General features: G+C 43.8%; 1 protein-coding gene across 1 annotated transcript; it reads right to left on the reverse strand.

Annotated features, from left to right (window-relative positions):
* Positions 1–15,466: 15,466 nt before the first annotated feature.
* Positions 15,467–19,340, reverse strand: LOC143376005 (uncharacterized). Its single transcript, XM_076825786.1, has 5 exons — positions 19,323–19,340; positions 18,828–19,230; positions 16,951–18,650; positions 16,385–16,618; positions 15,467–16,015 (listed from the first exon to the last, which is right to left on the reverse strand). Exons 1-5 carry the CDS (start codon positions 19,338–19,340, stop codon positions 15,668–15,670), a joined length of 2,703 nt encoding a protein of 900 aa, XP_076681901.1. The 3' UTR covers positions 15,467–15,667.
* Positions 19,341–20,668: the final 1,328 nt, after the last annotated feature.

The following is a 20,668-nucleotide window of genomic DNA, read 5'->3' on the forward strand; positions in this document are numbered from 1 at the left end:
GGCCACCGGTGCCTCCGCCACGCCACTTCCTGTCTCTCTTCTGCCTCCTCACTTTTGCGCATACGCGCGCTACGCCCGCTTCGGCGGTGGGCATTCAATTCTCTCCGTCGCGAGCTTCCGAACAGGTTGCCCCGCGTCCAACGGTATGCTCAAACTTTCGGTCAAGTAAGTAGGCGGATCAACCTGTTAACGGCTGGCAGTGGAGATCTTCCGTCGACGGGGAATGCCGCCGGAGGAATCGGCTCGCCCCGCGAACAAACGGTGCAATCGGTGCATAATTAGTTTTGCGTAAAGTAGATCGAAGACTCGTGTTTCGCGTCGGATATTCGGGATACGACGTTGCACTTGGAGGTTCTGGACGGAGCAGGGTTTTCGGTGGATGTTGCTGTCGGTTGTGGTCGAGGGATATTCGGCAACTCGATTTTTTTATATAGATTATTTTTTTTAATAATATATTGAATATAATAATTAGTTTTTTTTAATTTTTTCTAGTTCTTGTACGTATGCCACTGTTTTTCTTTATTGTACAAATTGGGCTTGTCCCGTAATAAATAAATAAAAATAAATAAATAAATTAATATTGGAATTAGAATGAAAATAATATTTAACGTAAATATGATTGTTAAATATACTTTCTTACAAAATTTTAATTGGAAATTAAATGTATTAATTTGTACTATATTATAGGAATTTCATCAATAGATTGTGATATGTAAAAATAGTCAGATGATGTCCACGAAGTGTCAGTATCATGAAGCAGTTTCAAAATTTAAGTGATGTATTTTTTGAGAAATTATTTTTTTTTAATCGTATAAAAATAGTTATTAGGAAGGTTAAACCAATTTTTTTTTAAATGATACTAGTAACGTGACTATTTTTGGTTTCGGCAATGGAACGGTGCTAGGGTTGGAAACACCCACTCAAAGAAATTCTGAGTTTTCATATTATCGCGAGTATCTGCGAAGCCGTAAAAAGTTCCATTCAAAATTTTATGGCTTTTGATATCCTACATGGTCATACAGAATTTTTGAGAAACATTACTTTTTTAAAAATTTGTCCGCACCACCATTTTCTTCTACAAATATTTTAGGGTATTAGAAGTCATAAAACATTGAATTAACTTTTCTGGTTTCGCAGATATTTACGATAATACGAAAACCCAGAATTTCTTTGAGTGGGTGTTTCAGCCCCAGGAACGTTTCACTGCCGAAACAGAAAATGGTTACGTTATTAGCATCAGTTACACTACGTTTCTGCAAAGTTTCAATTTTTTTTTCAATTTTCCAGTTGCCGAACTTTCTTTGTCAGTGGGATAGTAGTGGTAAGCTGAGGATGTAAGAAACTTGCGCATTTATATATCATAGTTTCAGTTGGGGATGCTGTGGGAGTAGAACTGAAGTTCTTGAGGCTGTCGCTATATCCATCACAAAACTATTCCAACCTTGAATACCACCTGTCACCGCAAATATGCACTCTCGCGGGCCATTCTTTTCTTTATTTTTTCTTCCCCTTTTACGGAAGCACAGCCACGCGTGACTCGCCCTATCGCGCAGACTTTTGCTCCATTTACTTCTCGGTTTTGTCACTTTTCGCGGTGCAGGCAACAGGTCGATCGCCGTGCCCTTTTCACTCGAATCCTCTACTGGTTTTCGACTTGTAGAGCCTGAAACGGTCAAGTGCATATTTACACCCCGGGCATGGGGAAAAAGTCCATTTTGAATTGACACACATTTTGTGATATAACTAAAAAAAAACGTATCAACCAACAACATTGGAAAAGTTAAGTATAATAATTGTAGTTTATACAAAATAACACCGTATATTTCTAGATTGTTTTTACTAAATTTTACATAGGTTTATATGAAAAATGGGACTTTCAGCCACACCCCACGGTATATAAATAATGACCTACGCTGCATAGGCCAGTATTGCGCGATGTAAATCAACAAAATGCTCAGTGTAAAATACCTTTTTGTGGTGCCATTTTTTGGACGTTTTTGGAAGCTCATTCAGGCCACTATAGAATTAAAATTTTGCTGTGTAAGAGGTGATTTAGGCCTCGCTTAAATTTGAAAATATAAAGATTTGGAGGGGTATTCTGATTTAAAAATCGTAGTGAATTGTGGGTGGCAATACTAAGCAGTCTGTTTCACCTAGAATAGCACGTAAATTTTTCAAAAACGAGTATCATTCTGAATGCAGTGCCTACGTCAAAACGATTCGCTCGCTTCTGCAACATCCCACTCGAACGACGCAGCTACAGATTCGAAACAACAGGAGTAAAAATCCATAAGCGTTTAGAAATACAGGCGCAACGATTTCAATATTCGACAGAATGTTGTGCAACTCGTGACGTGTTCTTTTTTTCCCCTGGAAAATGCTATCCTTTTTTGGTTTCGCCTCACTTGAAATTTCCTCCGAACTATTACACAAACTATAGCAGACTCCGACTGGACGTTACCGAAGCTCACCCAGGAATGCAAAAATTTCATTTGGAAGCCACAAAGGGCTTTCAAACACGAACAAGCTATATTCCGTTTAAAATTTCTCAAATAATGTGTGACCTCTGCTTTCCCGAAAATTAACAAAAGATTTGAACGTAATCCATCAAAGAATGGGAAAATGGGAATCGGGAAATTGGGAATCGGGAAATTGGGAATCGGGAAATTGGGAATCGGGAAATTGGGAATCGGGAAAATGGGAATCGGGAAAATGGGAATCGGGAAAATGGGAATCGGGAAAATGGGAATTGGTAAAATGGGAATTGGTAAAATGGGATTTGGGAAAATGAGAATTGGGAAAATGGGAATTGGTAAAATGGGAATTGGGAAAATGGGAATTGAGAAAATGGGAATCGGGAAAATGGGAATCGGGAAAATGGGAATCGGGAAAATGGGAATCGGGGAAATGGGAATCGGGGAAATGGGAATCGGGGAAAATGGGAATTGGGAAAATGGGAATTGGGAAAATGGGAATTGGGAAAATGGGAATTGGGAAAATGGGAATTGGGAAAATGGGAATTGGGAAAATGGGAATTGGGAAAATGGGAATTGGGAAAATGGGAATTGGGAAAATGGGAATTGGGAAAATGGGAATTGGGAAAATGGGAATTGGGAAAATGGGAATTGGGAAAATGGGAATTGGGAAAATGGGAATTGGGAAAATGGGAATTGGGAAAATGGGAATTGGGAAAATGGGAATTGGGAAAATGGGAATTGGGAAAATGGGAATTGGGAAAATGGGAATTGGGAAAATGGGAATTGGGAAAATGGGAATTGGGAAAATGGGAATTGGGAAAATGGGAATTGGGAAAATGGGAATTGGGAAAATGGGAATTGGGAAAATGGGAATTGGGAAAATGGGAATTGGGAAAATGGGAATTGGGAAAATGGGAATTGGGAAAATGGGAATTGGGAAAATGGGAATTGGGAAAATGGGAATTGGGAAAATGGGAATTGGGAAAATGGGAATTGGGAAAATGGGAATTGGGAAAATGGGAATTGGGAAAATGGGAATTGGGAATTGGGAATTGGGAAAATGGGAATTGGGGAAATGGGAATCGGGAAAATGGGAATCGGTAAAATGGGATTCGGGAAAATGTCAATTGGGAAAGTGAGAATTATGAAAACAGGAAAATTGGGGGAATGGAAAATGGGAAAATGGCTACCTGAATTTTTCCAATTTTTATTTTCCAACTCCAGAATAAATTTCCCCTGGAGTTTCCTCGTCGCCCGTTGACCAGCCTTCAAAGCAAGATTTCAAAAAATGGATGACTGCGTCGCTAGGTATTCACGTCCTCCCGCGAATACACGTCCACGCTTTTACTTCCGGCGAACACGCGGCTCCACGGCAGCTGTATAAGCATGCAAACGCTGATTCCACGGATTTCTCCTCTTCCCTTCGCCAGAGCTTTTCGCGACCAAGCATTTACGACCTTTCTCGTTTATGGGCGGCAGGGAAATCCCGCGGCTGATGGCACTTCCGGTTTCCCCCCCGTATCTCGCAGGATTTAACTCGAACCTACGGCCGAAATCACGCAGGATTTCTTTTGCCTGTGTTTCGATTCTGAACGGAGTATTTGCTAGATCCTACGGGGTCCCGTAATATAAGAGACGCTGATATACAATTCCTGAGGGTGGTCTTCGCGATGGGCCACGGTACAGCGTGTTTCAAAAGGGGTGGTCGAAGCCTAGATGAACATTACATCGTTTTTAATAGCTATATCAGGCGACAGATCGTATTTCTTTAATTGTAAATAGGTTGCATAATATAGTACAGGGCGCCTCAAAAGTAGGTGGTCCTTAGCCTTTTCAAAGCTTCAATTCTGGGTGGTTAAACTCAGCAACAGCATTCAGGTCGTTCAAATACTAAACATTCTTACCAATCTCAGTTTCAAGACTTCCAAAGCATCCAGATCCACGGTAGCCGTAAATCCATCCAGGGCCACCCGATTTTGCGTTCGAGATGGTCGATTGCAATTAGCGATAGCGACTTCCTTAAGCCTTGCTCGCGAATTAACCGCGAACCCACTTGAAAGCAACAAGTATTCCCATCAAAGATCGCACGAGTCCGCCCCCAAACGAATTTCTACAATGTGTCTAGTTTGTGACGAACCAGCGACGATCCTCAAGAATTTTTTATTTCGCTCCAGAAAACATCCAGCCCCACCTGACTTCGAGGTGCTCGCTAGATGAGGCGACAACTTATGGAAAAAGTTTTCCCGTTCGATGCAAGATACATTGGCCGTCGCATTAACGCACGAGCCTCTAATGCATAAGATGCTCGACCATTATGCGGCCTCTCGTTTGCCATTCATAGCCGATGTTTGCGAAATACGCGCCTCGCAGGATAAATCACTTTTGACATTTTCACTGCGAGCTCCATGCTGGCAATATGGAAACAAATAACTAAGCGACCCACGAAACGTCAGAGATGGCGAAGCAAAGAATTTGAGATAAATTAAGGATCCACCCCCATACGCGCCGACAGAGTTTTATAAAATTTTCCGAAGACTTCTGAAACTTTCGAAGTCGTCTATTTGCACCATGAAAGTTCGTCGAAGGATAGCTCGATTACTGACAGAGTGGCTCCATGATTTTCAATTTTCCGGCGGAAACGAACTTCGAGGGTGGGGGCGAGAAAAAATTGTTTCGTCGCCCGCGGAAATCGGTTTCCCATGCATTTCGGGACCCGTGAAATTGCAGGCCTTAAATATTCATACGTTGCGCGAAAACGATGGCGAGGTGGAAGGATATGCGTCGTGTTATCGATCCGCTCTTTTTCCCCCCTTTTGTTTTTTCCTTTTTAACGTTTCGGTTGGATGGACAACGCGTTACAAGGATCGTGACGTGCCCCCTTTTCGGGGGGAAAAAAGCGGCGTGCGTCAGTGTACATTATCCGAGGCGATCGAGGGAAAAACGCGGCGCGATTTTTCCCGGCTAATTGAGCCGCTACAAAAACACAATTTCAAGATGGCCTCTCGTGGACGTCGGCCGACGGGGGCGGCGGTGTTTGCTTTTCATTTCGCCGGGGGATGATGCAACGGTATGCGTCAAGTGATCGCCGAGAGGTGAACGATCAACGACCAATTAGCGACGATCCGGGGAAGATATTCCGTACCGAACGAGGCTTTAATCAAACTTGACTATTTCTAATGTGACTTGAGAGGGGACATACACCTAGATATACAAAAAGCACCGATTTTCTTTTTTTTATAGATATTTTTAGTGTTTGAAATGTCAAGAATGTTTCCCTAAAATTTGGGACCGAAATTCGTAGGAATATCAAAGATAAGGTAAAGGACCCATTTACTGGCACCTAACCAATTACTGTGACCTTAAGTTATTTTATTTAAAATAAAGAATAAATAAACTGTAGTATATAATCTATAGTATAGATTATAGGTTGAATTACATAATTCTTTTTGTGTATGACTTTACAACGTTTATTTATTCGTTATTTTAAGTAAAATAACTTAAGGTGACAGTAATTGGTTAGGTGTCAGTAATTGGGTCCTTTACCCTACCCACGATTAATAAAAAAACTATTCAACCGATTTACCCCCAATTTTTCATGGCTATATGATACACTATTGCGCAGTTTTTGACAGGTTGGTTTTTATTTAATTTATAGTTTCTACTTTATTGCATAAAAATTCAAGATTTGGCTTCGTTTCATTTAGAGTTTTGCCACTTCTTTAATAATTACCTTTCTTTAAATCGGCTCTGTGAAAACGGCATTTGATAATATATTTTAAGAAACTAATTTGCTTGTCGCTTTCATGTAAAATCTGTTTAGTTGTGTGTGGGTACCACAAATCCCTGCAGCGAGTGACGCTTTTGGAAGTAGCTCCTATAGCTGTAGTATACAACTAATTTTTTTACATACAAAAATTAAGTATTACAGCTAAAGATGTGGCAGGATTAATACAAAAGTTACGGGTGCAATAAATACTCTCTTAAAAAAAAATTCTAAATGTACGTCAGATTTTAGACATCTCTAGGTGCATGTCCGCCCTTAACTCTTTCGCGACTAAATGCTTCGCACTGGCTAGCGCCGGCAGCGTTGCCGGGAAATACGTTACCGTGTGGCGGTATAGTTAAAAGTGCGGTAATTAATCAGCGATACCAACGAAATCCTCTAAGATTTTACACGGACACATTGGGAGCTCCAAAAACGCGACACACTCTTAATGTGTACGGTGTGCACTAATGGCACGAAATGGCGGCTATTTAAAGTTGAAATCCTGATTTTTTCCTGCAAAAATTACGCGAAAAAATCAGGATTTCAACTTTAAATAGCCGCCATGTTGTTTTAACTTAATATTTCGGAAAATTCTCTCCGTCAACCTGAGGATACATTAATACACTAACGAAATCTTTTTTGTTTTTTGATTTTAGAAAATCTGGTTCCGAATGACAGTGCTCACCGCAAAGCCAAATTTTTAAAAATGCTTCTTGGATGTCGCGTGTTATTTTATTATAAACGTAAATATTTTTCCACGAAAAAATTACCAAATGTTCTCTAAATGTTGCTCTTTTAAACGCAGAAAGTTTTGTAAAATTATACGCTTCCGCTTCTTCAAAAAAAAATCACAAATATTCGCCTCTTTTCGGCCGCCTGACTAGGCATGACCCCTTAACAGTGCTATTTTAGACCGAAACACATATTACCTCTCGAAGCACGTGGCCCTCCAGCCCATATTTCTCTTCGATAATCGAGCAACCCTTTCTCGTTCATCCCGAAACTAATTTCACCGTGTCACGTAACCCGGACGCCGTTCGAGGCGGCGCGGTAGGGGCGAGGACTAGTGAATCCCGGCAGACGAAAAATGTCAGGGGCGAGGGAGGAAATACCTTAAATCCCGGCCACGGAAACGGACGCACGCTCCGCGATCATCGCGTAATAATATTTCCCCAACGTTACACGCCCTCGTCAAAGCGGGACGCGAGCCACCCTTTTACCTCTCCCTATCCCTGCGTCGCGATTTTTCTCTCCCTCGCATGCGGTACGAGTCGCAGTGTCCCGTCACGGATGCGTTTCCCCGCGAAATTGAGTTCCCTCTCTATTGGCGTTCACGCGGGCTTCCCACGACATTGCATTTCTGATTGAACACCCCCACCCATCCAACAATCGGGGTAAACCGACGCAATAATATGCTCGACCCTGTGTCCCCATTGTTCCCGCATTTTTTTTTACGAATCCCACTACCCGCGTGACCCCCCGTTTCGATCGAATCGATCGCGCTTTTCCAACCCGCCACTGTTGCAATTCGATGTTCCCGGGCGATTGTTCGGTCGGATGGCAGCAAATTATGAAAGAGCTTAGGTCGCACGCTAACGAGGAGAGCTTCCCAGGTGTCCGCCTCCGATTAGTTTGATTTTTTGGTATGTTTTAGAGGACCGAAGAATAAGATATACGTGTTTTTTTTATAGCGTCCGTTTTCATATGTATATAGAGGGTGAAACCACCCCTCAAAGTTGTAAGGTTTTCGGGTGTGCGTCTCTGATTGCTTTGGTTTTTGGATTTTTTTTTCATATGAAATGTTACTCAACACAATTTTGTACCCCTTGTGAACTTTGAGGGGTGGTTTCACCTTGCAAATAAAGGAAGACAAGTGTATCTTATTTTTCGGCCCTCTAAAATATATCCAAAAATCATAGCTATCGGAGGCGAACACCTGGGAAACTCTCCTTGTAAGTGTCGTGATAAAGAAAATCGCTGAAGTATATTTTAATGGATTTTGTAGTTGTCGCCTGTTTTAGGTAGTCGTCTGATGCTTGTGTTACAAATGATTATGTATTAAAAGGGACCATTTTAATTTACCGTTCGAACAAGAGAGCCTATTTTCATGAATTTTTCAGGAACTATTGTACGGATTTTAATGTGTTCTTTTGTTTGTTAAATATTTAGGGGGAGTCCGGGAGAGTTGAACCACCTTTCACTTGAAGGTCCATGAAATCTGGGGTATGAGATGCATCGATTTTATATTTATGTCACAGTAAAGCCTTGTTATCAGACTATAATTTGAGGGTTATATCATTTCAATGAGTTAATAAATGTAAGCAGTAAATTAAATTTTATGAAAAATGAGACTTGGCTCATCTCTCCCTGAGCGCTGGGAGATATTATCCACCATGTGGGGAGATTTGACCATACTCTAGTAACTCGGGAACAAATGAAAAAAAAAGAACAATTTGCTTTAGTTTATAATAAGTAGCCACAAACTTTAGACATTACAATAATTATCTTATATACTTTAATTGAGCTTTTACTTTGTATTTCACTCTGAACACGAAGAAGCACTTTTTCCTGACGAATTCCTAAAGAATTCGCACGGTATGGCTTGACAACCGAAATTTAAAGCAGATATTTAAAGCGGCTCAACTCTCCCCTAAGGTCAAGCCTCCCCCTAATACTCCTTGCTGTATAGAATTGTATTTTCATATTTCCAAAACATAATTACAAACGTGCGGATTTAAGTCGCAATGTTTGTGCCTCAGTGAGAACACTGCGAAGGTCTTCCTCTGCGACAAAGTGGTTCTAAAATGATAAAAAAAAAATGATCGTTTCCTATGGGGGTGTACACGCAAAGTGGGCTAGAATTACTGATTTATCAACAGTGGTTAGAAAATAGCGGCCTTGTAAAGAAAAGGCTCTGGATTTTCTGCGTATTTTTTTTATGTTTTTTGTGGATGGAACAAAAACTATTTTTGATACCTGTATGATTCTAGCCCACTTTATGCGTACACCCCTATAGTACATAACCATTCTATTTTTTACCATTTTAGGACGTGCATGGTAGTTCAAAGAACGGTGACTCCGAAAATATTTCGAATTTCTTTACGAAATTTTAACCGAACATTCTGAAAATGTTACACTGTCGATTTGTATATGAAAGAGAAAGATTCTTTGAAAGCTCAAATCCGCAAATACTTCACAGAGAAAATTTCCACTATCTTACATAGGTTTAAGATTCTGTATTGTCTGCCCTCGCGGGTTTTTCAGCTAAAAGTGAGTGCAAATTCTAATCTAATTACCGGCTCCTGCGAGAAGTGAGGGATAGAAAAGAACGATGCAAGTAAGTGTCCCATATTCCGAAGGTGACACTGAGGCTTCATTTCACAATTAGACACCGCGCAAAAAAAAAAACATTCGCGCATTTCGATGAAAAGATCGCGGCGACGCGTCCAAGAGAGCAAGTTTCGAGATAAATTCGTTTGATTCGCGGAACCCGAACAGAGAAAGGGAAGATCGCTAAATTCATGCACTCCCCGTTCGTTCCTTGTTACGACGGCATCCGTTAAGTTGAACTCGTGCCGCAGCACGCCCACGTGGAAATATCTGTTTACCCTATCGCGTTCTTCGGTGACACCCGAGAACTCGATTTCCCGCAGCCGCGATCTTTTAATGAACGTTGCAAAGGTTATCACGTCGATGGATCAGCGCCGATGAATTTTACAGCGTTAGATATGTGCGCGGTGAATTAACACGTGTTGCGTCGTGCCGGCGTAAATGCGAATTTAATATATTAACCGTGAAATGCAATTGCCACACAAAGGATTTGTCATAAGCGTCGAAGGTAATTAACGTTTTATCGGGACGAGCAACTGGAGCTCGTTTATCGTGTCTCGTTTGTGTTAATCTGCCCTCGTCGAATGTGAATGGGAATACAAAAAGAGGGGATCGAATTAATTGCTATTGATGCGTGGTGTCAGTTCGATAGGTAGGTACCTAGTGGCGTGGATTAAGGGTACATCAAATCGCTCAAAAATTAGGTGAGTTTTAGGAAGTTTTTTTTTTAGAGTATACAACTTGCGGTAGAAAAACTTTATGGGCGTTATTTATTCGTTATTCGAGGACATGAAACAAAAAATCCATCTTCCTGTAGGGGTTCGATATCTAGATGTGGCGCTCATTGCACTGCTGCAACAAAAAGAGGCGTCGATGATAGGAAATATAGTTCGACGTAGAATTGTCACAAATCAAAACTGCCATTCTTTTTTGTAAAAGGTTTTTCTTGTTTACCTTAATCTAATGATCAGAGACCCATGGTATAGTACGTGTAGTAAAAAGACACGTGTACACATGTACACGTGTATTACATATGATCCGTACCTCAATCCGTGTATCTTTTACTACACGGGTATCCGTGCACTATTTCACGTGTATTTAGATACCCGTGCACTATGTATTTCACGTGTATTTAGATACCCGTGCACTATGTATTTCACGTGTATTTAGATACCCGTGCACTATTTCACGTGTATTTAGATACCCGTGCACTATTTCACGTGTATTTAGATACCCGTGCACTATTTCACGTGTATTCAGATACCCGTGCACTATTTCACGTGTATTTAGATACCCGTGCACTATGTATTTCACGTGTATTTAGATACCCGTGCACTATTTCACGTGTATTTAGATACCCGTGCACTATGTATTTCACGAGTATTTAGATACCCGTGCACTATTTCACGTGTATTTAGATACCCGTGCACTATGTATTTCACGTGTATTTAGATACCCGTGCACTATGTATTTCACGTGTATTTAGATACCCGTGCACTATGTATTTCACGTGTATTTAGATACCCGTGCACTATTTCACGTGTATTTAGATACCCGTGCACTATGTATTTCCCGTGTATTTAGATACCCGTGCACTATTTCACGTGTATTTAGATACCCGTGCACTATGTATTTCCCGTGTATTTAGATACTCGTGCACTATTTCACGTGTATTTAGATACCCGTGCACTATTTCACGTGTATTTAGATACCCGTGCACTATGTATTTCACGTGTATTTAGATACCCGTGCACTATGTATTTCACGTGTATTTAGATACCCGTGCACTATTTCACGTGTATTTAGATACCCGTGCACTATGTATTTCCCGTGTATTTAGATACTCGTGCACTATTTCACGTGTATTTAGATACCCGTGCACTATTTCACGTGTATTTAGATACCCGTGCACTATTTCACGTGTATTTAGATACCCGTGCACTATTTCACGTGTATTTAGATACCCGTGCACTATTTCACGTGTATTCAGATACCCGTGCACTATTTCACGTGTATTTAGATACCCGTGCACTATGTATTTCACGTGTATTTAGATACCCGTGCACTATTGCACGTGTATTTAGATACCCGTGCACTATTTCACGTGTATTTAGATACCCGTGCACTATTTCACGTGTATTTAGATACCCGTGCACTATTTCACGTGTATTTAGATACCCGTGCACTATTTCACGTGTATTCAGATACCCGTGCACTATTTCACGTGTATTTAGATACCCGTGCTCTATGTATTTCACGTGTATTTAGATACCCGTGCACTATTTCACGTGTATTTAGATACCCGTGCACTATGTATTTCACGTGTATTTAGATACCCGTGCACTATGTATTTCACGTGTATTTAGATACCCGTGCACTATGTATTTTACGTGTATTTAGATACCCGTGCACTATGTATTTCACGTGTATTTAGATACCCGTGCACTATTTCACGTGTACTTAGATACCCGTGCACTATGTATTTCACGTGTATTTAGATACCCGTGCACTATTTCACGTGTATTTAGATACCCGTGCACTATGTATTTCCCGTGTATTTAGATACTCGTGCACTATTTCACGTGTATTTAGATACCCGTACACTATTTCACGTGTATTTAGATACCCGTGCACTATTTCACGTGTATTTAGATACCCGTGCACTATGTATTTCACGTGTATTTAGATACCCGTGCACTATGTATTTCACGTGTATTTAGATACCCGTGCACTATGTATTTCACGTGTATTTAGATACCCGTGCACTATGTATTTCACGTGTATTTAGATACATGTGCATTTACCTACAGATGTACCTAAATACACGTGTATTACCGTATCAGTGTATTTGAAATTAGAATCGGGAATTAACTAAATAAGAAATGACTTAAATAACGGGGCGAATACATTAATTATTTTATTAATTTCGCATTCCCTCAGAGGTCTGGGATACCCATAGGTATTAGAAATCAGACGAATCAAAATACGGATACGTTAATATACGTGTGTTTATAAACACACGTGTATCTAAACTCACGTGTATTTAAATAGTGTACGGGTACCCGTGTACTAAAAGATACACGGATTGAGGTACGGATACATTTAGTACACGTGTACCAGTGTCTTTAAATACACGTGAAATAGGGAACTCTACTAATGATGTATTATCCTGAATGTTTCAGAAAGATGGATTAAAAATTTTCTTTAAAAAAAAATCCCGAAAATACCTCGATTTTCACCTGTTTACACAAGTCTCCCCCTGAAATAATTCGGAAGGGACCGAAGTGAATATCGGTGATGCGATGTTTGAAGGTGTCTTGTTGGCGAAGCCAGTGTGGTTGTTAGTCAACATATGACGTTACAGATTCTAATCTATCCGCTGATAGTTACACGAGCCAGTATAATTTCCCTGCTATTAACGATAGCGCGATCAAACATCCGTATCCAAAATTTATCGCGCCTGATTCGACAAACAAGACGGGTACACGAGTCTCCACTTTCGCGGACGTCATAGCAAAGGCAAATATCGAAATTTCAAGTGGCAAGAGGGCGATATAATTAAACAACAGCCAATACTGCAGCGCGTGCGAAAATGAGCTGCTGACGGACATTCCTCTTCGAGTCAGCTACGCTACACTGCCTATATTCCATTAAAAGGAAAGTCAAGGTGTCCTATGAGGCTTCCGGCGAAGCGTGGTTGCACTATTCGAAATATCAGAGTTACTTAAACGAAGGTTTCCAATACGCGACTTGGCACAACACCAAGAACTTCAAAGTCGATTTTCTCGAAAATGAAGCGCAAAATCAAAAAATTTTATTCCTTTTTCTCGACTTATTTACTTGTTATAAGTCGAAAAGGAAGAGTAACTTTTTCTCATATCGCGCTTCGTTTTCGAGAAAATCGTGTTTGAAATTCTTGACCTTGCGTCCAGTCGCGCATAAGACAACCTACCTTAAGACGCCACAGTGGCGCCCTCTGCACAGAGTCTATGCCATAGAGAATAACTCCCCGCTACGTAAGGTCGTCTTTAACGCCAGCAGAACATCAGGATAAGTTTCCAAAACAAAGCAAAATCCAGCTAGGAATCATCAGACATTAACAGTCACAAATGTCCAACTACCAACCACCTCAAATATCCCGTAAAGCTTGAAACAAGAGCTCGCCGAGTGTTTCAGTCCGCAGACCACGCAAGTCTGATATCTTCTCAGGTCTACAAGACACAGCGCACTAAAATTTCCATGAAACCCAGCAATGTTACCCGAGACCCCGACCAGGGATCAGCTTTTCTTCCTCGACCAGGTGAGATTCAGTCGCCACGTGACCGACGCAACATGCTTCAGCACGCGCGGCACGCATCGCGCCGCAGGCGTCGACGTTGCCTCCATAATTGCGTCGGCAGAGGCGTGAGAACCGTCAGCGCTGGATTGGAATCGATAGGAAGTTATCGCGTGTACGATTAGCATTTCACCCGACCGCCTTGTCTCTTTTATTTCACGCAGGTGATCGCGGAGGCACGCGTCCCGCGGGTAATACGTGATGATAGGGCCGACGGCACACGCTGCACGCTTCACACGGGGCTCATCTCGGACTCGTGCCCCGTGAAAACCGACTAATGGCCGGCAATATCCGCGCCATTAGCTGCAGCTCTGGCGTTGGCGTAAATCACTTGGAACGGTACCGCCGCCTTTTATCTTATATATCCCGAAGGCGCTGATATCGCCCGCCGATTGTAAATCACCTGTCGCTGGCATCCGCGACACTCGCAGCTGGAATCGTTGGCGTGATCTCAGCTGGAGAGCCTAATAACCTGGTGGATCGATAAGAATGCCGGTTCGGTGAGGTAGCAGAGGATGGAGGACAGGGTTTGGAGGATGGACTAGGGCTGTACGAGTACTTGAATATTCGGGTAGCTTGAAATCCGAACCAATCCGGGACTCGGATTCCAAGCCGAGCCAGGCTCGGCTTGCTTTTTCCGGGTACTTGATCAGCTCTAGGATGGACCGCTCTGTCATGGAGTCGTTGCTTAATTGAAATTATAAATAAATATTCCGTTGCCTTGTTGGACGCTCTCCCCAGTTTGAATTTAGATCAGCTGTCACAGTGATCGCGTTGAATAGCCCGGTGTCTGGGGCTACCGTTTTTAGACCGCGTCCTGGGCTGTCGGGAATACACCACTGAAATTAATGTAGAGGACTCCTTTCCCGGAATATCCCAGCCTTCGGCAATTTGCAGGAAAGATACGTCCGCTCCAGACGCTTGACGCAACGATAGCTGCTTTTTAAAGCTTCCTGCGCTACGCTGTTGCGGATGATGCTGACCTTCCCGGTGCAATTTCAAGCAGACGGTCATTTTTTACAGGCGCGTTCGTTCTCATAGAGGGAATGGTAGACGAACTTAACAAATGAATTTTATCCGACCGCGCGAGATCGCCGCGTATGTCTGCCAGCTAAGCTAATGAAATTGAATTTCCCGCGTATCCGCCAGTGGCGATGGGACTCGCTGTTCTCGAGTGTTCCGTTTATTTCAACAAGTAACAATATTTCGACGAACGGCGTGATTAAAAACCTGTAGTACACCTTGTATTTACAAACTATCCTAACGAAGTATCACTATTCCGGCTGCAACCCGCGGTGCAAACCGTGAGGAGTGATTCCTCTTCAAAGAAACAAGTCGAAGGTGTGGAATGAGGTTTCTTCGTTCGGTCCTTCGTCCTCGAGGAAAACGACATCGATGTCGTAGCGCGCACGCGCTGCAAGTACATCCAAGCTGAATTTTCTCGAGAATGATGCGTCGTACGATAAAAGTGTATTCCACGATTTCGATGTATTTTCGAACGAGGAATCAGAATCTCCCTGGTGCCACCGCGAATTACGTCTCTTTGAGTGGTTTTAGACCCTTTAGCTTCTGTAAATCTGGCCCCACCTGAGTATCAATTGCCCTCTTCCTATACTGAACTGGCTAGACCTGATTGCAGACGCATAGAAGTGGCTGCTTAAGGCTCTATAAGACTCGACGATGATGATAATGCTACTAGCTAATTGGTCCTTGATAAAAATTGTATAAGAACTTGTGTAAATAGCCAGTGAAATTAGGTCAATGGCCAGACTTGTGATCTTTTCCCGCATCTCCATTGTCGCCCTCCTTGTACGCCCACTTCTTTCCGTCGTGATGACTCTTCTTGTTTCCATGCGTGTTTTCGTGATCATAGTGGCGGTCATGGCCCGCGCTGATCTTGTGACCTTTGTTGTCGTGGTGGTGCCCACCCTTCTCGTGCTTGCTTGCTTTGCCGTACCTCTCTTCGTGGTCCGCCTCGTCGTGGTGGCTCACCTTCTCGTGGCCGCCCTTCGACATCTCGTGCTCTTGATAGAACTCGCCATTCTTCTCGTGGTCGTCTTCGTCGTGGGACTCGTCGAAGAACTCGGTTCGCTTCTCGAACTCGTCCTGGAACGAAAATCAACGAGGTTCAACGTAAATCCTTATTCTCTGATATCTCAAACTCAGGACGGTTGGAATTTAAATTCAGGACTTGGAGTTTTTACTTCTGAATTTTCCACCTCTACATTTGGAACTTACAGTCTCAGCATTTGAAATTTGAATTTGGGGAGGTTTGAACTTTAACTTTGGAGATCGTGATTCTTCACTTGTCGAATTTGAAAATTAGGTACGTGGTGGCTGTGAATTTTTAGAGTGACTTTTGGACAAATCATTCTAGATTTTTTTTCTAGCAGGATAAACTGTTTTTATTGTTAGCAAGCGAACGAAACATCTTAGCGGATTCCATTCAGGTTGATTGGCCCATCTTTCTCTCACCTTTTTGTGCACAAAGTGTTGCCCTTTCGTGCTGTATCCCTTTTGGTGTTCACCCTTCTCGTCGAATTCCGCCTTCTTCTCCCCCATCTCGCCCTTCTGATGCTCCTCGTGATATCCACCCTCCTCTTTGTCTTCATTCGCCTTGCCGTCCTCCTCGTCGTAATAATTGCTCTTACGTTCCTTGTCGTGGTGGCCCTTATTGGCTTTCTCGTGCTCGTGCCAGCTCTTGTAGCCCTACGGAAAACACGAAGATACGTGCAAACTGACCCCTTCGCGACAATCATTTCAACCCCATATTGGCAACAGTGCCGCTGTTGCCAGTAACGTAGAACACAAACTCCTGTTACGTCCTAAAACCACTAACGCTATATAAAATAAACCATATAATAATCTTTTTTAAAAGAATCCTTACTTCAACATTCACAGTGTCAGAAATATGCAAATGGTAACAACAATAACGGACCACCCTGTAACATCAAGCGACTTAGAAACCTGAATACAATCACGGAACATCAGTCAGCCTGTACTAAGAAAAGCCTGTTACCTTATCCCAATTAATAATTTACCTTCTGTCCCTTTTCACCCTCCGTGTCCTCGTGTCCCTCCTCACGAACAGCGCCCTCGGCCTTTTCGAATTTGCCGCCACCACCTTCGTTTCCCTTACCACCATCACCGCCAGCGCCCTCTGTTAGGCCCTGGTGAGGCTCATCCTCGTGCGAGGACTGATGCGTGCTTTTATCTGAGCTTTCCCCAAGAGCATCGCTCTTCCCCTGTTCATAAGTCTCGTCATCCTGCTGATCATGTCCATTGCCTCCACGTCCATTTCCCTCAAACCTCGCATGCTCATAACTAGCATGCTCACTGCCTCCACCCTGTCCGCGGTGCTCCTCGCCAGGCGTTCCGCCAATCTCGTATTTTCCTTTGTCCACCATCGACACATCGCCCTCCTCGCTACTGAAATTAGTAGCCTCGGCCACTCCATCCACAGCTATCTCGTCAGCTTTCTGTTCGCCTTCACCCGCCCCCACGTCCCTCTGTTTCAGCTGAGACTTGACCTGGGTAGTCCACGGGTGCACGGTGTCGCCTTCGAAACGCTCCACAGGTGCCAGAGTCGACACCACAGGGGGGTAGAAGAGCAAATTAGGCGCGTAGGGACTTGGCGACGCGTAGGGCAGCGCTGTAGACGATACTGAGCTAGTTGAGTACACTGTAACCACGGGGGGTTTTATAGTTTGGTAGACGTCCAGGCTCGAAGGAGTGGCTGGCGGGACTTTTGAGGCTAGCTCTGGGTTAGTCGCGAAGACAGGCTGCACAGATTTGGCTTTCAAGCTTAGGTCCTCTGTATATGTGTGCTGTTGGACTGTCTGCTGAGGCTTATATGGAGGGAGGGGCCTGTCTTCGCCCGCCTCTTGGTACTCCGCCAGTTTAGGTCTCTCTGAGAAGGACGCAGGGCTACTGTTCACGTTCACCTGCACGGCGGGGCTCTTCCTGATGTCCTTCTTCTCGTACAGCTTCCTATTCAAGCCATACAGCGGACTCCTGGTGGAGTAGACACCGTCAGACTCCCCTTCGCTGCTCTTCAGTGCATTAGGATGGGTGTTCCTGCTGCTAGACCCGCGGTTCGATGCTGCACCCCCATCCCGCAGCTTCTCTAAACCGTTTTCCAGGTTGCCCCTAGGTGCCTGCGACCTGGCGAACGGCCTTGGAGCGACGTCGTACTTGGCCAGCAGTCCAGAACGCCTGGACTTGCTCCTTCCTTCAGCGTTTCGAGCTCTGACACCGCTAGCAGCGTAATCGTTGATGACGTCCTCCGGTTGGTTCGTGGCTGGCTGATTCGAGGCTTTCTCCGCCACACGCTGGCGACTCTTCCTCCTTCTACTCGCCCTAGTGGAGTAAGCCTCACTGGAAGGAGTGGTTGTGGCAACTTGGTCGACGAAGTGTTTCGACTTCCTTGCTTCTCCTGACAAAGCAGGGTATGGTCTGTGCAGATGGGTGACTCTTGAAGCGGGCGCGTTCTCGAGTCTTGGCTCCTCTGGTAGCGAAGAACCCTGAGGTGTCAGTGGTGCACGATTCTTGGGGAACCTTGAACTCGACCTCGGCTTTGGCGCACTGTCTAGAGACTTTGGGACTTCGTGACCAGTTCTTGAGTAATACTGAGGGGTGACTATAATCGTCTTTGGTTGGCCTGCTCGTGACACCTCGTAGTAGGTGTCGCCACCGTCTGGGGCTGATAGGGCTGCGTTCTCGCTGCTGGATGCTGCGGAGTCTGAAAGACCAGGCTTATATTTTTAAACCTATCTCGATATTATATGATAATCTCGAGTGAATTGGCGTGTTTAGGAGCTTCAGAAGGTCTCTGAAACCATTAGCAAAGAAGGAATCCTATGTCTCAACGACACTCTAATCGCAGAACCTACACATGGGATATTTTAAATTCGATTACCAGAATTGTCGTCAGAAGCTCCCGCAATCTTCCTTTTCTTCTTCTTCTTGATCTTCTGGGGTTCGTAATCGACGATAGACAGGGCGTGCTCGATGTTCTCCAAGTCCTTGATGTCACCCGCGTTGACGGCCACCATCTCCGACTGATCCACTTGTTGATCATAAGTGGATTGAACGGTATTCTTCTCTTGAGCATCGCCTCGACCGTCCACGAGCGACAGAATCTCGTTATTGATCCCTGCAGGACTGTGAGCGAGCTGAAATCCTGTCGCTCGTTTGTCACGGTTATTGTTTAGGATGATCGTCTCCCCTGGGACGATCTGCTGCGCAGTTGCCCTATCATTTGCAGATACGTCTCTCCCCGTTCTCACGAGTCGCGCGTTCACCGTAGCCAATCTCGTCGTCTGTGAGAAATTTCAACAGATTGCTACTCAAAACGGTTCTAGGAACAAATAAGCAAGCAGCGATAAAAGCCTTTCCATGTTGAACTCTTCACTTCCAGGGCATTTCTCATTGCCTACTCTTAACACAACTATCAAAGGACACTCAGAAAATTCCACGGGCACAAGATAAGCCAACTATCGAAGTGAAGATGAATTGAAGGTACCCATTTTAATATCGCATTCACTTAATGCCACAATAATAAATAGATGTCGTTGCAAAGCATCAGTCCCAATGAATATTCTATTCGAAATATCCCTCAGCAACGATGCAGCAACAAATGCAGCTCTAAAAGTTCGAAGAGTCAGTAAAAATGTTACGTTACCGCATGAAGAAAGAGGAGCAACAATGTTGCTACGGACGATCCGCGGGTTAGCATGTCTCGCCGGTGGACGAAGACTGAACTGCCACTTGAGTCGCCTACCAGGCAATTATATCGGTTGGTTTCTCGTCTTAGAAAACCGTTCACGAATGATATGACAATTTCACAGCGATTAGGAGGAGCTCACGCGTCCAGTCGAGGGACCAACGACGTCAGACCAGACCGACGCCGGTCCCGCGGTCGATCTACCGCTCGATCGTGCTTCCTCCTTTCTCTGCCGGTTGCACAAGATCGCCACTCGGCCTGATCGACCGCCTGGATCGCAAAGCACCCCGAAGCCACGCTGGTTTAATCGAGGAACATTGCGTAAGCTTCACCTCCTCCTCTCTTTCCCACAGCCTCTTGTAGTTACATGGCTATCGCAAGTGGCGCTGGGTAGTTTAAAATGGCGGAGATCCACGCGGGGTCTCAAAATGGTGGAGACCGCCGGGCCCGAGCTTTGGGACCGACGTTCTCGTGAATTTTCCTCTTTCGTGAAAATAAATGCAGTACGTCTATTACTACCTAATTCTTGATTGGAATATTAAATGCAATTCTTGCGCGAGGATTTAGAAGACTTTAAGATGTTGGGACAGATGAGAGGATGGCCATAGATGAGAGGACTCTAAGGCCAGATCCACACTATCGATCCGGTCCCGATCAAAATCACATCCCTGAGCGTCCACACCCGTCCGACTTGTTAGTGTTGACGCTCACGGATATGATTTTGATCGAGACCGGATGGTGTGGAGCGGGCCTAAGGGGTCGTAGCCACAGATGGCTAAGGATCGTGTCATCGTCGAGGAAACTAGAACGTCTCACTATCATTGCATGACAACAGAAACTAAAGGGACCTCCAGGTGCTGATGAGGATGATCCTTATTTATACATGCTGATTTTTTTTATATTTCTTTGCTCTCACCCCCTAATATGGTTCCATTTCATAAAAAAAATCCCTGAAAAAGATTATTGCATCGGAAAACAGAAAAGGGTGCCGACCAGGCCTTAAACTTTAGAATTCATCAATGAAAAAAAAAAAG

This window comes from Andrena cerasifolii, chromosome 13 (genome assembly GCF_050908995.1).
Source record: "Andrena cerasifolii isolate SP2316 chromosome 13, iyAndCera1_principal, whole genome shotgun sequence".
In the NCBI taxonomy this organism is placed as follows: Eukaryota; Metazoa; Arthropoda; class Insecta; order Hymenoptera; family Andrenidae; genus Andrena; species Andrena cerasifolii.

What these genes read in the sequence shown, in the direction of transcription:
- LOC143376005 (XM_076825786.1), bottom strand. An exon ending in AGCTTCTGACGACAATTCTG is followed by an intron (nt 18,651 to 18,827) that starts GTAATCGAATTT and finishes CTGGTCTTTCAG; the next exon opens with ACTCCGCAGCATCCAGCAGC. An exon ending in AGGGTGAAAAGGGACAGAAG is followed by an intron (nt 16,619 to 16,950) that starts GTAAATTATTAA and finishes TGTTTTCCGTAG; the next exon opens with GGCTACAAGAGCTGGCACGA.